Source organism: Schizosaccharomyces octosporus (assembly GCF_000150505.1).
Source record: "Schizosaccharomyces octosporus yFS286 unplaced genomic scaffold supercont6.1, whole genome shotgun sequence".
NCBI lineage: Eukaryota > Fungi > Ascomycota > Schizosaccharomycetes > Schizosaccharomycetales > Schizosaccharomycetaceae > Schizosaccharomyces > Schizosaccharomyces octosporus.
The window spans coordinates 4,407,737-4,425,235 of record NW_013185619.1 but is presented as its reverse complement, the minus strand read 5'-3'; the positions used below and the strand labels follow the sequence as shown (position 1 = coordinate 4,425,235).

Here is a 17,499-nt window from a genome sequence, read left to right as displayed (position 1 = left end):
TAACAAGACACCTAAAACGAAGCACTGTGTATTTTCATTAAATAAATTATTCTTCCAGCAACCACGATACCATTTCTCGTGAGTTACCTTTCAGATCCATCTGTTTGTTTGGAAGTGTTTCTCCACCAGATATGACAACTTTTTGAACCTCTTCTTTTTCTTTTGCACGAATCAAAATTCTTTCTTCAATAGTTCCTCTAGTAATAAAGCGATATACGGTAACTTGTTTCTGTTGGCCGATACGATGTGCTCGATCCATGGCTTGACTATCAATACTTGGATTCCAGTCCGAATCATAGAATATGACTGTATCCGCGGCGGTCAAATTAATACCCAAACCTCCTGCTCTAGTAGAAAGCAAAAAAACGAAGAGCTCAGGTCGTGTCTGCCATTCCGAAACCATATCACGACGTTGGCTGATTTTTGACGAACCATCTAATCTCAAATATTTATATTGACGGTAACTTAGATATTCTTCCATTAAGTCTATCATCTTCGTCATTTGAAAATAAATGAGAACACGATGATCATTTGCCTTTAGGTCAGCCAACAACTTATCAAGTTTCGACAACTTGCCAGAATCAGCAATAAATCGGGACATTGAAGGAACACGCACAAATGAATATGAACCTTTTGCAACTCCCAATGTAGGAACCAAAGGTTTACGAGGTGGCGGGAGGACCGTAATGGCTGGATCTGAAATTATACGGTCTTCTTCGCTCTTCAACGGCTGATACATGTAGTGACTCCACATAGGATCTCTAACAAACATAGCCTGATCGTGCATAAATTGTCTACTTCCAGGACAATAAATTTCCACGGGAGGAGCAGTCGCTTTTTGCACCAAAACTGAGTCTAACAAAACCAAATCAAGTTGAGAATCGCTTTCCTCAACGACATTCGTTAACTTGTACATAGGACTGTCGCAGCTAGCATCTTCGCCCAAAGTTTGAATTCTAGTTGATCTATCAGGTAGAATTAGCATTTTATGCTCGTCATAGTACTCGTCATTAAGGACCTGGGACTGTCGCACTTGATATTTGCGACGGGAAACAGTACTCGTATTTCCTTCCTCTAACAGACTTAGCAAAGGATTACGAGCAGAATGATTAACAGAAGACGGGGATTCATCAATAAGCCGAATCCAAGAAAAAGAATCATCACCACTACATGTTGATGTAGTATGGAGGTGTTCCGTATTCCAAATGTTCATAAGATTTTTCAAAAATTTATTTTCGAAGCCAGCTCGACTTGCCGGACTTGGTACATGCAAAAGTCCACCATCTTTGTACATTAACCGTGGGATCTCTAAGCTTATAAAATTTCTGGTATTATACGGCACGTCTAGATATGAGCCTTCTCTATTGATGTATACTGACCTGCTCCAAGTTGCCAAACTTAAAGGGCTCCGTACGTCTTCGCGCTCAAATAAATCTGGATGGTTACAAACCTTTCGAAACTGCATTACCAAATTCATAATGCTAGCAACAGTGTCATCGCCTCCCAAAACAGCCTTTTCTAATAATTCTTCAATTGATATTTGTCTTCGAAGAGCTTGGTACATGATTTTCTGTCTTTGAGTAAGGTCACAATAAACTTCTTTTTCAATCTTTTCACCTAACTCGGACTGAACGTTTTTCTTTACTCTTCGTAACATAAACGGTTTCAGAATCATATGTAATCGTTTGAGCTGTTGCTCATTTAACTGAGTATTACTCTGAGCATGACTTTCAATATCTTTTGAGAACCATTCACTAAACTCATTATGAGAATCAAAAAGAGTAGGCATAATAAAATGAAGTAGAGCCCATAATTCTTGCATTGTGTTTTGAATCGGAGTACCGGTCAAAAGCAATCTATTTCTACATTTGAAAGCCAATAAACTCTTCCAACGAGAACTAGAAGAAGACTTGATAGCTTGCGCTTCATCCAAAATCATGTACTGCCATTTAACAGTTTGAAAATATTGAGCGTCTAAAACAACGAGTTGGTAGGAAGTGACAACAACGTGAAAAGGAGAATTCTCATCATAAGTCATATTTTTTTTACACCAAAATTTTCGTAAGATTTTTCGGTCTTTTGTGCTACCCCAATAAGGAATACACTTCAATTTCGGAACAAATCGAGTAATTTCTTGCTGCCAGTTATGAAGTGTAGAAGCGGGAGCAATAATTAGGAAAGGTCCCCAAATATTATGGGTTTCGGCAAGATAAGCCATTACGGATATAGATTGCACAGTTTTACCCAGACCCATCTCATCTGCTAGGATACCATTGATACCTTGTTCATATAGATTGGCAAGCCAATTGAGACCTTTCAGTTGATATTCTTTTAGTTTGCACATCAACATCTTGGGTTGTCCAACATCAACGGCATTCATCAAGGTTGGGTTTTGGAAGTTCATTTCACCCTCATTCATATCGGCATTACTACTGGCTGAAGAAATTGGCTTAACGTCAAATTGTTTTGAGTGTTCGCGGGTTCGTAACATGGCTTCTTGAGCGTTCTCGACGGCAAGTTTGTGAATGCTTTCTTCATCGTCGGAATCAAAATTTAATTCACTAGCGGAAGCGGTTGGAGCATCTGAAGACGGTAAATTTTCTTTGTCAACCTTCTTTTTACCAACGAAATGCGAATACAACTCCGTTTGGGTAATCAAGAAATCCAGCTTTCTAGCCTGTCGACGAGACTCGCGATCCTCTTCCTCCTTCTTTGCACGATCTAAAGCCACTCTCTCGGCTTTCTTGCGCGAATCACGCTCTTCACGCTCGTTACGTTTCCAAAAGACCATAGTTTCACGCATAGCGCGTTTTGCCTTTGTTTGCATATCTTTATTATTCTTTATAGTGCGGAACTGCCAGCGTCTTGCCTCTCTGGAAGCCAGTTGGGAGGTCTTCCGAGCGTTTGTTGAACGATTATAGTGATTTTGTTGAATCATTTTATACACTTTGGGAACCTCTTTTCTGGCAATATCTTTTATAATTTGCAACTGAATTGACTCAACTGTCTTCTTCTTTTTGCTAGGAGTGGCGGCAGCAGCCTTCCCATCAGCAGTACCTTCAGCAGTGTTGGCTTTTTCAGTTTGTTCTGCTGTATCTTTCGAGGCGGCTGAGTCTTCTTCTCCGGCTGGGCCAGATCGCTGAGGCCTTTTCTTGGCATTTTTCTTGGGTGTTGACTTTTGTTCGTTGGAAGGTTTTGCTGTATCACCCACGGTTTTCGCAGCCTTTGCTTTCTTCGCCTTGGAAGCCTTAGTTAAGGGAGTCTCAGGTGAAGACTCTCCGTCCTCAGCAGTAGAAGGTTTGGGTGCTTGGTCCACTTCGGCTTCTTTCTTTGCGACGTCCTCCTGACTTGCAGAATCAGCATTTTCGACTTTTGCACGAGCCTTTGCCTTGATTCTTGCCCTGGCCTCAGCTCTAGCTTCACTTCGAGATTTGGGCTTTGGCTCCGCGGGAGGGGGAGCTTCTGGTCTAGATTCAGAAATAGGAATTTCGTCAGACTCATTCATGTTATCGCCATGAGTGTCCATATCCTCTTTAGGAGGATCGCTTTGCTCCGTAGTTTCGAGAAGTTGTCGCTCTCTTTCGTTATCTTCTTGCCTTTTCTTTTCAAGACGCTCAAGTTCTAGTCGTTCGCGGCGTTTTTGCTCTTCTTCAGCACGAACTTTGGCAGCTTCGAGGGCAGCCACTTCTTCTCGAATAGCTTGATGAACGGCCCAATCGTGGTTTTGTGAATATTCGAGTGCATGAAGTTTATTGTAGTGAGCCTCGTATCGCCAAATAAAGCGATTGTGAAGGGAAGAACGAATATCCAAAAGGCGCTTCTTTTCAGAATGAACAGCATCATCTCGTCGGTTGCGAAGATGTTGGAGATAATGAAAGCGCATGGCCATGGTTTGCTGCTCATCTTCATCTTCACTGAGAACTTCATCGGAATCTATAGAGGGAGCTTCAGGTGACAAGACGGGGGCAGCAGGGTTTGCAGGTGGAGGATTGTTGGCGGCATGAAGACGACGACGAGTTTGGTGATGGGAGGTCTGCGGAACGGGAGATTGCTTTTGCGAGGGTGAAACGCCACGTAACATGGTATGAGGGAGAGAAGATATGTCTAAAGGAGGAGCCATAGCCGGGGAGATTTGTTCGGGCAAAACATTATGGCCAGTAGCAGGGTCGTAACCCTCGCCTCTTGTAAGAAGGGTAGAGATACTGATGGAGGGATGTATAGAGGCGGGATGAGTGGGTTCTTCAAAGAGGTCGGAAGAGTTTGCCCGCATGCCAAATTCGTGAGGATGGGAGCCAGGGAAATCGGAGATTCCTGGGGACCCTGCTGTAATAGAAGGATGTTGAGCGGGATGGGATGGGAAAGATGTAGGAGGAGACATGGAAATCGATGGATTAGGGTCACCGTGGGCAGAGGAGGCAGCATGGGAGGAATGGGATGGGATATTGTACAAGTCTTTGGAGATTGGAGGAGTGTCCATTGGATTGGAAGGGTTTGAGTGGATATAGTTTGGTAAAAGGACAAGGTTACTGTGAGAAGAAGAGTCAAAGATGTTTGCCTGAGGACCAGAGCCTTGACCAGCAAGGCCTTCCATTTCGCCGATTCCAGAGACACCAGGAGGATGACGGTAGTATGGCGACTCGGAAGAAGATTCTCGGGCATAGTCGCTTAATTGAATAGGAGGATGGTGGTGTGCTACATGAGAATCGAAACTTCTTTGGTTTGCAGGACCGGCACCAACATTGGATGGACTAACAGAACCAGCGTTCGAACCATAGTCCGATGCAACGTAATCCATTCGAGGACTCTTTCCAGGATATTCGCCGCCAGGCTGCTGCCAAAGCAAATTTTGAACCTGCCAACTTTTACCTTTTGGCTCCACACCACCGTACGGTAATCCGTGGGCATTACTTGTAAACTCGGCTTCTCCCATCATTTCTGGAGTGTTTCCACCCTCCATACTTTCTCTAGGAGCCCCATTAAACATTTCCCTAGACGGATCCATGATTCATTTGAGAAAGAAAGGTTAGGTGAAGACGATGCGTGTTGGTGACCTGAATGTTCAAGTGGAATCGATCCTAATTGTCTTGTCACTCTTGGCCACAGTAAACCATGCTAAGAAGAGCATAAGGAGCCCCAACGATATCGAAGGTGTTTTGGCCGTGGTGTAGCAGTATAGCAATAGCAATAGCGAAACTAGTACTAGTAGCAATAGTAGTAGTAGGAAGAGGAAGACAACAAAAGGAAAAAGAAAAAGAATATGTGGAAAGAGTACGTAGAAATAAAGACGGTATCTAGTTGTTTTTACAGTCTAATTGGGTCTCTATATTGATACCACAGATTTACTTGTAACCAAACTTTTTCCTATTTAGGATGAATTTACTGGGTATAGGTAAATACATTAGAATACAATACAATTACAGCAGCTAGTTGGGAGCTAGTTGAAGTAGAGACAAGAAAGAATGAATATAATAGGAATAGGAATATGATTATGATTAAGAATATGCTTGATTGATGCAAAACATGCAGAATGATAGAAAACTAGTTGATGATGAGAATCATTGAGAATGCCAAGGATCGTGTGAAATCATGTAAAACAATGGGATCCAAACAAAAAAAGAAAATGCTAGACGATGCTATTGCAAAAAATCATAATCAAAAATGATAGTCGAAATCGAAATCGAAGTAGAAAGCCAGTTCAGTTCATGTTTAAACGATGGCTTCAGTGCTTATACCAACGCAATCCTTGTTGCCGTTGCCTTGGCCATAAAAGATTTGATAGACACCGCTGTTGTCGGCAACAGGACAAGCAAGAGGGAAAGAGCCGTTCAAACTGAGTTCGTAGCCGATGTTAGTTCCTTGGTCAGCGTTGAAACCAGACAAAGAAGAACCGGAAGGTTGGAAAACAAGAGCGCCGTCCTTGCCAAGAGAAGCAGGTTCATTGTTGTAAAGCAATTGAGAGTCCTTAAGGTTGAAAGAAGCGGCTTCCTTGGCGTGATCATATTGCTCCAAGTAAACCTGACCAGATTCACCAACATAGAAAGAATGAAGGTGAACATTAATATTACCAGAGCGAAGACTCATAATACCAAACTTTTGATCAGAAGACAAACCACGCTGAGAATTGGAAATGGGAGCGGCCAAAGCAGAACCGGCTCCAAGGAGAGTAAGAAAAACAGCAGACAAGGAAAACTTCATCTTAGTAAGAATCTTAGTAGTGGTAGTAAGTAAAACAAAAATTCGATGAGACAAGAATTGAATCGATTGTTGTTGCTTTCATAAACAGCAGAATGCACCCTTTAAATAGAAATCCAAGACGGAACCGTTCGTGATCCTCATGATCCTTATGATTCCATTTTTGTTTCCATCATTCCATAAAAATCAATCTTGGTGTCATCACTTCAACATCAATATCCCTCTGTCAATACATCGTCCACACAACCACAACCAAGTTACCTCAGTCAACCCACTAGAAGGAGCCCGATTCCAAAGGTCAGGTGCAGACCGTCGGAGCTGGCCACCGAGCGGTCGGTGTCTAAGGGAGAAAAGCGGAGTTGAAGCGGTGTCATTCGGTCCGAATCAGGTGAACTGCTCGGAGTCATGAAGCTCACCTTTCGGTGATGTTGACCGCTTATCATAAGATTAGGTTGATTGGTTGAGTTTAAAGAGTATCTGTAATCTTTGGATTCTGTGATTCATCCTTGACCATGCAAGGTTTGTCTATTGGGACATGGCAATTATCCCGATCCAACAGTCTTTCAAATGGAACGTGACACTCATCCAATTGGGAATTTTAGGTTACCAAAGTTTGTCATGGTAAACAACAACATGATGTCTATTGGTTGCACTCAATACTCATAGAACAATCTGGATGTACTGGAAAGCGAGATCGCTACGTAAAGGTTTACTGTGTTGTGTAGAGAAAGTGGGGCAGTGACCCCCGCACGAAACTAGGAAACTGTTCACTTTCACGTGTGTCACCCGTCTTTTAGCTGCTGTCATGGCCAAGTAACATATTATGCCTCCCACTATGCCTCTTCCTCTTGGGTAGGTGGGTTCTTTCGGCATCGTAGTAAGATCGTACTAACGAAAGATTCATTCTACTAGTATCGTAGTAAACCTAGTAATGTTTGTAGTATAGAGGTTCTAGTACGATACAAGGTTCTTGAGGTTATACAGACGTCAGACAGCGAGCATTAGAAATTAAAGACATCCTGTTGGGTTATCTGGGTTACTAGTACGAGTACTAGGGATTTCCTATGATATTCCTTTTAGAAAAGTCTTTCTACACCGTCAAAAAGAAATCATCGCAAACTCGGCCTATTTTTCTTTCTGATCAATTTTCACTTTGCGATCCTTTGCTTTTCCCTTCTTTTCATTTCCATCGCGAAACTTCCCTTTCCTCTCTGCCAACAATGTTACCGCATCCGTGACGTCGTTTGTTTCGACCCACCCCAAAAAACAGTCACAGGCTGCTATACAGCAGCTGTCTGTCTTAGTATACTCTATCATTATCCATTATGCGTGATAAATGGAGGAAAAAGCGTGTGAGACGCCTGAAACGTAGAAGAAGAAAAATGAGGGCTAGATCGTAAGTTACCAATTTACCCATTTTTCAATGGTTCCCCAAATTTTTAGATTTTACTAACACCCGATTTAGTAAATAAGCTACTCGCTTTCCTGTCCAAAAGTCGGATGAGCTTGAATAAAAAAGCAACTCCAATATCAAATTGTTGCTCCTTTTTGAAAAAGGTTCCTCTCTTGTGCTCGATCTTTGTTTCTTTTCCTTAAAGAGTTGTTGATGGCAGTTCTCATTGTCCCCTGGCACCACTCTTCCCAGTGCAATAAAATCTTGTTCATCGGCTTTTTTTTGTATCTATAATCTTTTTCGATCCATACTTCTGAATCTGTGTCTTGTAACCTAATCTGTAAACAGCATGTAAACCAATTGAAATAATCTGTAAATCTATTTATGTTATACATTCTAATCATAACCATTCTAAAGGCTTTGTCCCTGTTTCCATAATACCTCGTTCCCCAGATTGTTTATTTACTTGTTGGATTGCCTTTTTGTGCGAAAAAACGTAGACACCTGACGGATGGCATGTCCAAATTGATTAGGAACTTCTAAATGTTCTTGTAGCCATCCTGGCAATTTGCTTCGTATACTAGGCCGATTGTAACGATGATCCAACAACAAGATGCATGCATAATCTTTTTGATGTCGAATAGCCCTTCCAATACTTTGGTTCACTGCTCGTAAACACGTGTTTTCGTAAAACAATTGTGTCGCCTGTTTTGCATTTCGTCCTTTTGCTCGCACCTTTTCTTCCACATACGCAACCTTTGTCTGCCATTCGATATCATGTGCATTCGGGAATGGCATTCCTACAACGACCACTGCTCTTCCTAAACGATCTGAAAAGTTAATGCCCTCCGACAAGCGTCCCCCAATCACGCAAAACAATAATCCTCCACGCCCAGCTTCCACCGATTCGCTATATTCATCAAACAACTGCAGCGTCTTTTCACTGTGATCCTTTGCTTCTATAAACACAGGCTTTTTCTTTTCAAGCCTGTCCAGAGTCCCGTCATCTTTCCAAACGTTGGTGATAAATTGCAAATATGAAAAACTTGGGAAAAATACTACCATACCATCGGGAATCAGCGAAGTAAAGTTTACCAATGCTCTCCCAAGCTCTCTGATCAAATCTTCTCTAGTGCGATTTTGATAGGAAAACTCATATGGAACTTGCGAAGGTCCTTTCGAGAGTAACAACGTCAAAACGTTTTCTTTTGGTACGATATGCCCACAAGAAAATTCGTCAATTCGACTTTGTGATTCCGAAAACAACAATTCAATAAAGTCATCTAATGGTGACATTGTTCCTCCTGCCAACGTGACAGACCGGCATTGATCTGTCAGGCTTTGAAAGTGTTTGGATGGATCCAGAAGCATATATTTTAAAAACGCATTTGAGGAATCCTGTGTTTCGTAGAATAGCTTTCCTTCAGGAGACGGGTTCGCTATCGCAGAAAGGAAAGATTCAAGCTGCATCAAAACAGGAGTATATTTATCTTCTTGCTCATCGTTGCCTTTTTCTTCCTTTCTTGAATCAAACTCTTGTGAACTTTCTTCCAACACGTTTTCTTTTGACTTTGACAGAAACTTGGAATACCCATCCACCTTCCGTGCAAGTTTCGACACAGACAGATATTCGATTAGATGGTGCAAATTCACTTGGTCTGAAGACTGCGACACAAACATTGAAGAAATTAGCAACACTTTGTTGGAAGATTTTTGTTGAATATTTTTTTCAAGAAACTTCTTTAGTTCTCCAACAACCTTTACTAACTGGCGAACATGCATTTTATTCGTGCCGTTCAGCCGTTTGCTGAAGCGACTCAAGTATTGCTCAAGCTGAACCTCAGCCTGACTTACTTGCTTATACGAAATAGAGGAAGAATGCATAGAGCAAATTGCATCAATAATGTTGTGGGCTTCATCGATAATGCAGATATTATCTTTTAAAGGAAGATTTAGCGAATTGCGAGCAGATTCTTGTAAGAGCAAAGGGTATGGTAACGTTACAATTTGAGAAGAATTGACTGCTTCTCTTGCTCCATAATACGGACAAACATGCATTTTTTGGCCTAAACCAACCATGTCTTCGATATCCATAACTTCTGCAAGAACTTCATCGCGAAAATCCCAAATTCGGGTATCATCCTTCATGTATGGGCATTTTTCGGAAGACCCTAGTTTGTTAGTCTACAAAAGCATCAAGTTCCTTACCTTGTAATTCAATGCACTTTTCGTTTACTGCAGACGTCGGTGATAGCTTTTGGACTTTAGGATTAATGCATAAGTTTTTCCTAGAAGCCAGTGATACTACACGTATAGGGGTAGAAATTTTTGATGTATCCAATTTTTGTACCTCTTGAACGAATTGTCGAAGTTGCGAATGGGTTCTTGAAGAAAAGTATATCTTTAGAGTATTAGCATTAGCTTTTTTTTCTTTAAAATATGCATATAAATATGTATATATAAATCCTTACTTTTTGAACAGTTGGTAGTTTTTCATCTTCCGGAAGTAAACGATGAAGTAGATCCATTACTTTGGAGCTATACCCTTTTTGCAGACCAAGAATTGACTCTTCATTTTCATCTTGTAGAGAAATATCATTAGAAACTACAAATTCCTCTAATGACTCATCTGTCGCCGGAGCAGTCTTGGTCGATTTTGCTAAAGGTGCCGTCGAGGAATTCGTGATATCGACGGGTGTAGGTCTCTTACGAGCATCCTTTTGGTAACGAAAGTTAGTTTCCTGTAAAAGTCTTTCCTTTCTCTTCTTTTCGCGAACTTTTTCGAGTCGCTTCTCTAAATATGCATGTGCGCTTTTGGCCTGATCTACCTGCAACTCTTGATCCTGCATAATCACCCAGTCGGGTATAGCATGTTTTGAAGGTACAGAATCATTTGTCTTTTCCTCAGGATCATCCACTTCCATATGCAGATTTCCCTTTTTCTCTAACCACGTCAACGATGCACACAGTAAACTAAGACTTTTACCGGTGCCGGTTGGCGATTCAAAGATTCCAATTTTTTTGTTTTCAATTACATTGTACAAAGCCCTCATAAATTCTAATTGAATGGAATAAGGCTTATAGGGATGATGAAATTCATCTTCTTGAAGTTGCTCTTTAGAATCCATTTTATCTGATATTATCCCGGATTCTGGCTGATGCGTCGTAATTGTTCTTTTTATTAGTTTTGATTCTGAATTTTACATGTATATCCTCGTAAAATCATCCAAAGGTTATAATTCACTCTCAAAGGGATTCTTTATAACTGGCCAAACGCGTAGATGAATAGTCCCGATCCCAGTTTTTGGATATTGTAAAATAAAGCGTTAATACCTATTGTTTTCTAGCTTTTTGGCATTCTATATTAGATGCAGTGCAAAACCTAGGTTATCGCATTATATGGTCAAGGTCTACGGGTGTGAAAAAAAAAAGGAAAAAGAGAAGAGAAGATAGAACAAAGAAAGAACTTATGTTTTATTCAAAACAACTCAAATAATAACAGTTAATCATAACTTTTTTATGTATAACCTTAGGTTATTTTTGCAAATTATAGGTTTTATTTATTAAGAAAGATATCTTCATTTCTGTATTTTTTTTACGGTATATCGATATCGCTCACTAATAAACAAGCAATAATTGATGGAACATGAAAGACAAAAGAACTGTGGATGAAATCGGTTTAATTACATTTAAACATTAGTAATAGAGTACTTCATTTATGTTAAAATAAGGATTTAGCTAGCCTTATGATACATACGTTTACTTCTCTTTTTTTTTCAAGTTTTCGCCAACAAACAATCGCAAAGACCGCCAAGGTTCTATATGTCCTTTTCCTTCATTCAATTTCAGACCCAAAAAGCTTCATTGCTTTAAGATATGCTCTTTTATGTGCGTACAAGCTGCCTATTTTGTCTTTTATATTGTGTTTTCCATATAATCAATTGGATAGTGCTTTTGAACGCATCGCTATTCTGCAGATGGCAGAAAGCTATCTGCTGCGAAACGTCTACAAAACCATTGACGCGTAAATAAACAAAAACCGAGAATTATCGTAAATCCTGGGGATTCAATGAGATTTTCTTAATTATTTTTACACCTTTTTGAAAATGTCAGACAAAAAAAGACAGGCTCTTCGTAATTTTTATAATCTACCTGTACGTACACCATCTTCATCAACTGTTTCGACTTCTAGATCTGTATCCAATGGAAGTAACCTTTACTCAAGTGAAGAATCAAATGCAAAAGAGATAGATCCTGCTTTCTCAAATTCAGATTTCGATATAAATGTTTACTTAAAGAGTCTTCAGCATAAGCTATCTCCCAACGAGGTTCTGCTACGTCAAAAGCAGCTTGTATCATCCATTCAAGAGATTTCAGGAGATCATAAATCTTTGGTTTATAATCACTATACGCATTTGCTACACGCTAGTTCTGCTATCGAATCACTTTCAAAGGATTTGAACGATTTGCTTCCGGAACTCCAAAAATTCGAAGAAGAACAAGTTGATGGTCCAGTCATGGCTTCCGAGAGCTCTTCTTCCTAATGAGTTTCATTTGTACTGTTCGACTGCGATATTGAATGATAAATCTACCGTTTCATAATTCTTCTAGAGACTCCAATTCCTCGTTCGTCGTTCCTCCTTCAAGCGTTCTTCTAAAGTCTTAATATTTCCGCTTAATTCTCTCTTTCTTTTTATTTTCTTATATACATTTGCTTTTTTTCCAAACATCGGTTTAATCGTTGGGTCACGGTAGAGTTCGGTATTGATCCCCCACAACCTAAAAGGGGAATGTATGAACAGAGCAAGTTCAGTCCTCATACTTCAACCTTTTTCACTTGGAAATTGAGTTCTTCGTTCAATGAATTGAAACAAAGTTCCTTTATATTCTATTTTTATATACCTGAAAATTGCGTTTTCTTCTTGCATTATACGGTTTTCGTTTCTATATACAATTGGTATTAGTTCCCATCGATGCATTCAGAGCCTCAAAAGAATGATGCTATTCCTTATCAAAGAGTGATAAATGTTTCACGAAATTTCCAGTTGAAAGCTTCAATCGAAAAAGAAAGTCGTGAATGGAGTTTCCAGCCCCGTAGTAGCAGCGCTGCCTTGTATTCAGCTATAGCATCTCTAGGAAATACCGACTCTCCATGGGAAAGCATCCTTATTGCTTCACCAGGTGCCATTCAGGTTACTCAAAATGAAACCATGAGTTCGCCGGCGGTGGTGAATGTCAATTCATCTTCTAACGTGTTAAGTTCTCAGCGTCGATCTCCCTCCTCCACCGTCTTTAAACCGACAGATCAAGCATCTTTTTACAAGAAGGCTTGTCAATTTTACAAAGATAGGAATATCGTTTCTAAAGTTGTTCCTGTTTGGGGGAAATTAAGTTCAAAGTTTGCTCCTGGTTCTATACAGGATCCTTCTGAGTTTCTAAAGTACGCTTCGGACGTGGGGTCAAACCGTTTACTGGAGGGTCCAAAGTATGCAGACAATGTGTTGTGGGATGTGCTACATTACCGAATTCCTACCATTGATGGCTTTCAGCAACAAATATGGTGGAAAGACTTCAATAAATGGACCCAGTATTTCGCGGATTATGTCGTCTCGATCTATCAACCAGGTGATTTGATACTTATCCACGATTATTCTTTATTTTTGTTACCGAAATTAATTCGGAAGCAATTGCCTGATGCAAATATCGTCTTTTTCCTTCACGTACCCTTCTGTACTTCGGAAATTTTTCGATGCCTTCCAAAACGAGCTGAGATCTTGAATGGTGTTTTAGCCTCAAATGTTATAGGGTTTCAAACTGATTCTTACGCGCGACACTTTTTAAGCACGTGTGTTAATGCTCTTGGTTTGGAAGCCACGTCTTCTTCGTACATCGACACTTCTGATGGTTTCCGTGCTGCCATTTTGTCCTCCCATGTAAACATAGATGTGCCGCACGTATATTCAATATGCAATAAGCCAATTGTACAATCCAAAATTGCTCAACTTCGCCATCTTTATCACCGTAACATGAAAGTTATTGTTGGTCGTGACAGACTGGATAAGGTTTGTGGTATAATACATAAGCTGCGGGCATTTCGTCAACTTTTGGTTAAGTATCCGCACTGGAGGAAGAGAGTGATATTAATCCAAATTACCAGCTCTACTGTAGGAAACAGTAATTCTGATTTAGAGATGCAGGTTGAGAATCTTGTTACTGAAATCAACAGCGAATTTGGTTCGCTGGATTATGTTCCCATTCATCATTTCCATCAGCTTTTAAGTGTCGAGGAATATTTTGCATTGCTCAGTGCAGCAGATGTCGCATGTGTTTCTTCCATACGGGATGCCATGAACACTATGGCTTTAGAATTTGTCGCTTGTCAAAAGAAAAACAAGGGCTCGCTTATTTTGAGCGAATTTTCCGGGACAGCGGAAGTATTGATTTCTGCCAGCGTAGTAAACCCTTACGATTATGCTGGTTTTGCTGATACTATCAATCATTGTTTAAGGAAAAGTATAAAGGAAAGGGAACAAAAGTTCTCTTCGTTGTGGATGCAGGCAACCTCGCAATCGTCCCAACAATGGATATATAAACTGATTAGCCGATCTTTAAATGAAATTCGTTCTGTTAAAAGCAGAATGACTACTCCTTCTTTAACTATTTCTGATATACAAAAAAACTATAAAGAAGCAAAGAAGCGTTTGTTTATTCTAGATTATGATGGCACACTTATTCAGGCAGCTAGGAATTCTTTGGACGCAGCCCCTACCGATCGAGTTTTGCGTACCTTAAAAAGACTGGTATCTGATAGTCGCAATATAGTTTGGGTTCTCTCAGGGCGATCGAAAATGTTTATGGAAGAGTGGATGGATGACATTTCAGAATTGGGATTATCGTCGGAGCATGGTAGTATCATACGTCCTCCTATGGCAGGCGAATGGTATAACAATACGGAACAACTAGACTTGTCATGGAAAGACACTGTTCGTGATATATTTCAATACTATGTTGAACGTACCCAAGGGTCATACATCGAAGAAAAACGAAACTCTCTGTCATGGTATTATCAAAATGCAAACTCAGCATACAGCAGGTTTCAAAGTTTACAATGCCAAGCAAATTTAGAAGGTCCATTAAGACAATATGACGTTGAAATCAGCTCAGGCAGGTACTTTCTTGAAGTGCATCCTAATTATCTTAACAAAGGAGCCATTGTCAAGCGAATCCTTAAGCGTACAGGACGAACTGACTTTATCTTTTGTGCCGGCGATGATAGAACAGACGAAAACATGTTTGAAGTGTTTTTACCAATGCCTTTTGACTACTTTATTCATTCCAATTTGGTCGGTGATGATACTGATTACGTTGATCCGTCTATGTCAAACGTAGAAGATGAAAGACCTCACCATAATAAAGCGAATTCAAAAATTATTTCATACCGTGTGCATGTCGGATTAACGGACACATCAACGCTAGCGGATTATCACTTACCATCACCGAAAGATCTAGTTGATCTTTTGCTTTCCCTATAACTCCCAAGTTTGAACGTTGGGATAAAACATGAATTGACGAGACTATTACTATTCGGTTATGTATTTATGTCTTATTTATAGCTACTACCCATCTTTAATTTACCATTCTTTTTTCTTTTTCTTGTATTTATTGGTGTGAAACCGTCGCTCAAAAATTGTTATATTGGGACCACATATTAAATTCAACATACGGGAGTGTCCAGTGAAATTAAAGTTATACTGGGATTCTCTTATATTAGTGTAATGTCCGAGGTTATGTTCACATATAATGAGAGTTTGCTATTATGGATTTCGTAGGAACCTGAAACACAACTATAAGTGATTTCGAGAAACATGTCTTAACATTAATTATCGTCTACCCTGTGTTGATGCACGGATAACTGATGTGTTCAAACTTGCGAAGATAAATGACTCTCATCATTAGGATATTCATCTGTAATTCTTTCAACCTACAATTACAAAGGATGATGTTGATTGCCTTCTATCTATAATCATGTTTTCTAAATAGACGACCTAGTCCACAAACTTTTAATAGTTTGCACCATAAGAAAGATGGCAACAAAAGTCTTGAAAGAAACGTCTATGAATTATTAAGACTCTTCAGCCTATGTTAAAGCCTGAGAAGAAATGCAAACTTGATATCAGTAAGGCTTACAGGATTAAAAGCTTCCTCAGAGACTACAAACTTATGAACCGGATTGATTTTTATGAAGCGCCTTGCTCTCGAATAATAAGCAAAGGTTCTTGGATAACAAGAGGCTGTTGTATTGGAGTAATCAAAACTTGAGATTACGGCGCTAGTTTTAGACAAAACAAATCATAAGAGGATTAGATGAATAACGTCCAGGATAATGTAGCAACTGGTTTCTTATTGATCATATATTTCTCTAAAAATGGACGTACAACCGGTAAAAATGGATTTTCCTTCTTTTCTTTTCGTAACATAAAATCCTTTTTAATGCAAAGCTTAATGAAAAGAACCTTTCAGCAATTAGAACAAGCAGTTTAATATAGGCTTATAAATAATTTTTAAGAACAAAAAAAAGAAAAGTTAAAGTCACCCAAAAGGTTGAGGCACCAATTTATAAGCGGTACTACATTATAATCGCATTTCATTTTGTTTTGGACGGTAGCACATTGAGAACATCGTCTATAGTTACGCTTGTATATGTGCCTTTAAATATAAAAGCTTTCTTTTTTATACCGGAGCTTGGCGTCAAAAACTTCGTATATGAAAGATTTACTATTTCAGGTTATGGTTTCACATTGCAAATACGGATAATGGTAGAACAAAAGTTGGGTAAATCGGACAAAATTAAACATAAATCTCATTTTCTAAGGTCATACTCCATGTCGACTGTAATATCGACTGTTTCCGTTCAATGGTAATTTGATCACAATCAAATTATCGTAAGCGTAATGGATAGTATAATGCGTTTAAAAATATTCAAGTAAAGAGCAAATAATTTGATAAGAAAGAGAGGAGGAGGCATACGAGCATTATTGACCATAGTAATTAAATCTATTCATCATCTGTCATCTTGGAAGCTTTCTTAGCCCAAATGTCACAATTAAACACAGGCTTTCCTAAGCGTTCATTCACATCGTTATGAGCTTCACATATCCAGTGACACAAAGACTCACGACTTTCAACTTTAGGAGAATTTCCATCTCTAGCCATCCAAAGTCTAAGATCTTCAGCGCAAGCCCAACAAGGATAGAATTTGGAAAAATTCTGCAAAAAGCTTGACATGTTGTTTTGCTCAACTGCGGAGGGATTTTTGGGATAATTAGCAGCCATAGCATGTAAAAACGTCCAAGTACTGCGGCCCAATTCAGCGACGTCTGGTAACCTAGGGAAAGAAACAGAATCAGGTACTTCTTTGGATATTGTATGCGACTCAGACATACCTTTGTCTGACGAACCTGAATTAGAAGGAACCTCAGTTTTTTTTTCTGCATTCATTCCATTCGTAGCTGATTGAAAAGAGGAAAAAATGTTGCAGCTTTTGCACGGTTTTCCATTTTCATCATAAATGATTCCTGTTTCTTTGTCTCTAAACCTTTTCCCAAACATCCTTTCCTTCTTAGTACATAAAAGTCAACTTGATGAGTCTTGACAGAAGCAAGGGAATCCTCCGATCAAAGTCATACGGGCCGCGATAATTGCATTTACAAATTAAATTTTTCTTTAACAATAAAAAGAAAGAACTGTGTTAAAATGTATACATGGGGTGATTGTTAGGACTTCCTATACATTCTCATTTAATGCATGGTTGGTGAACAGAACAGTAGATCCAGAAGCCTTCAAGTTGCTTATACTGTTCATATTGAGTGAGAATGATTTCATCGTTTATTCTAGGCGCCTTCAACAGCAAGAAA

At 39.5% G+C, this 17,499-nt stretch overlaps 7 protein-coding genes across 7 annotated transcripts; 3 read left to right on the top strand and 4 right to left on the bottom strand.

Moving 5' to 3' along the window:
* Window positions 1-46: 46 nt before the first annotated feature.
* On the bottom strand, window positions 47-5,002 carry SOCG_04571 (SNF2 family helicase Ino80; the record flags this gene model as incomplete). The annotated part of the gene is made up of 2 exons (XM_013162317.1): window positions 47-4,320; window positions 4,402-5,002. The coding sequence occupies 2 exons, from the start codon at window positions 5,000-5,002 to the stop codon at window positions 47-49; spliced, it is 4,875 nt and encodes a 1,624-aa protein (XP_013017771.1).
* Window positions 5,003-5,379: 377 nt separating this feature from the next.
* Window positions 5,380-6,502, bottom strand: SOCG_04570 (But2 family protein). The gene has a single exon (XM_013162316.1). It carries the CDS (start codon window positions 6,193-6,195, stop codon window positions 5,707-5,709), a length of 489 nt encoding a protein of 162 aa, XP_013017770.1. The 5' UTR covers window positions 6,196-6,502; the 3' UTR covers window positions 5,380-5,706.
* Window positions 6,503-7,517: 1,015 nt separating this feature from the next.
* On the top strand, window positions 7,518-7,664 carry SOCG_04569 (60S ribosomal protein L41; the record flags this gene model as incomplete). Its single annotated transcript, XM_013162315.1, has 2 exons — window positions 7,518-7,588; window positions 7,658-7,664. 2 exons carry the CDS (start codon window positions 7,518-7,520, stop codon window positions 7,662-7,664), a joined length of 78 nt encoding a protein of 25 aa, XP_013017769.1.
* A 383-nt stretch (window positions 7,665-8,047) lies between these two features.
* SOCG_04568 (ATP-dependent DNA helicase Chl1) lies at window positions 8,048-10,713 on the bottom strand (the record flags this gene model as incomplete). Its single annotated transcript, XM_013162314.1, has 3 exons — window positions 8,048-9,756; window positions 9,794-9,986; window positions 10,057-10,713. The coding sequence occupies 3 exons, from the start codon at window positions 10,711-10,713 to the stop codon at window positions 8,048-8,050; spliced, it is 2,559 nt and encodes an 852-aa protein (XP_013017768.1).
* Window positions 10,714-11,557: 844 nt separating this feature from the next.
* SOCG_04567 (GARP complex subunit Vps51) lies at window positions 11,558-12,350 on the top strand. The gene has a single exon (XM_013162313.1). The coding sequence runs from the start codon at window positions 11,692-11,694 to the stop codon at window positions 12,127-12,129; it is 438 nt and encodes a 145-aa protein (XP_013017767.1). The 5' UTR covers window positions 11,558-11,691; the 3' UTR covers window positions 12,130-12,350.
* On the top strand, window positions 12,285-16,454 carry SOCG_04566 (trehalose-phosphate synthase Tps2). Its single transcript, XM_013162312.1, has one exon. It carries the CDS (start codon window positions 12,559-12,561, stop codon window positions 15,115-15,117), a length of 2,559 nt encoding a protein of 852 aa, XP_013017766.1. The 5' UTR covers window positions 12,285-12,558; the 3' UTR covers window positions 15,118-16,454.
* Window positions 15,162-17,476, bottom strand: SOCG_04565 (sulfhydryl oxidase). The gene has a single exon (XM_013162311.1). The coding sequence runs from the start codon at window positions 17,192-17,194 to the stop codon at window positions 16,640-16,642; it is 555 nt and encodes a 184-aa protein (XP_013017765.1). The 5' UTR covers window positions 17,195-17,476; the 3' UTR covers window positions 15,162-16,639.
* Between the last annotated feature and the right edge of the window lie 23 nt (window positions 17,477-17,499).

Coding starts and splice junctions, on each gene's coding strand:
- SOCG_04570 (XM_013162316.1), bottom strand. CDS start 6,195: ATGAAGTTTTCCTTGTCTGCTGTTTTTCTTACTCTCCTTGGAGCCGGT.
- SOCG_04567 (XM_013162313.1), top strand. CDS start 11,692: ATGTCAGACAAAAAAAGACAGGCTCTTCGTAATTTTTATAATCTACCT.
- SOCG_04566 (XM_013162312.1), top strand. CDS start 12,559: ATGCATTCAGAGCCTCAAAAGAATGATGCTATTCCTTATCAAAGAGTG.
- SOCG_04565 (XM_013162311.1), bottom strand. CDS start 17,194: ATGTTTGGGAAAAGGTTTAGAGACAAAGAAACAGGAATCATTTATGAT.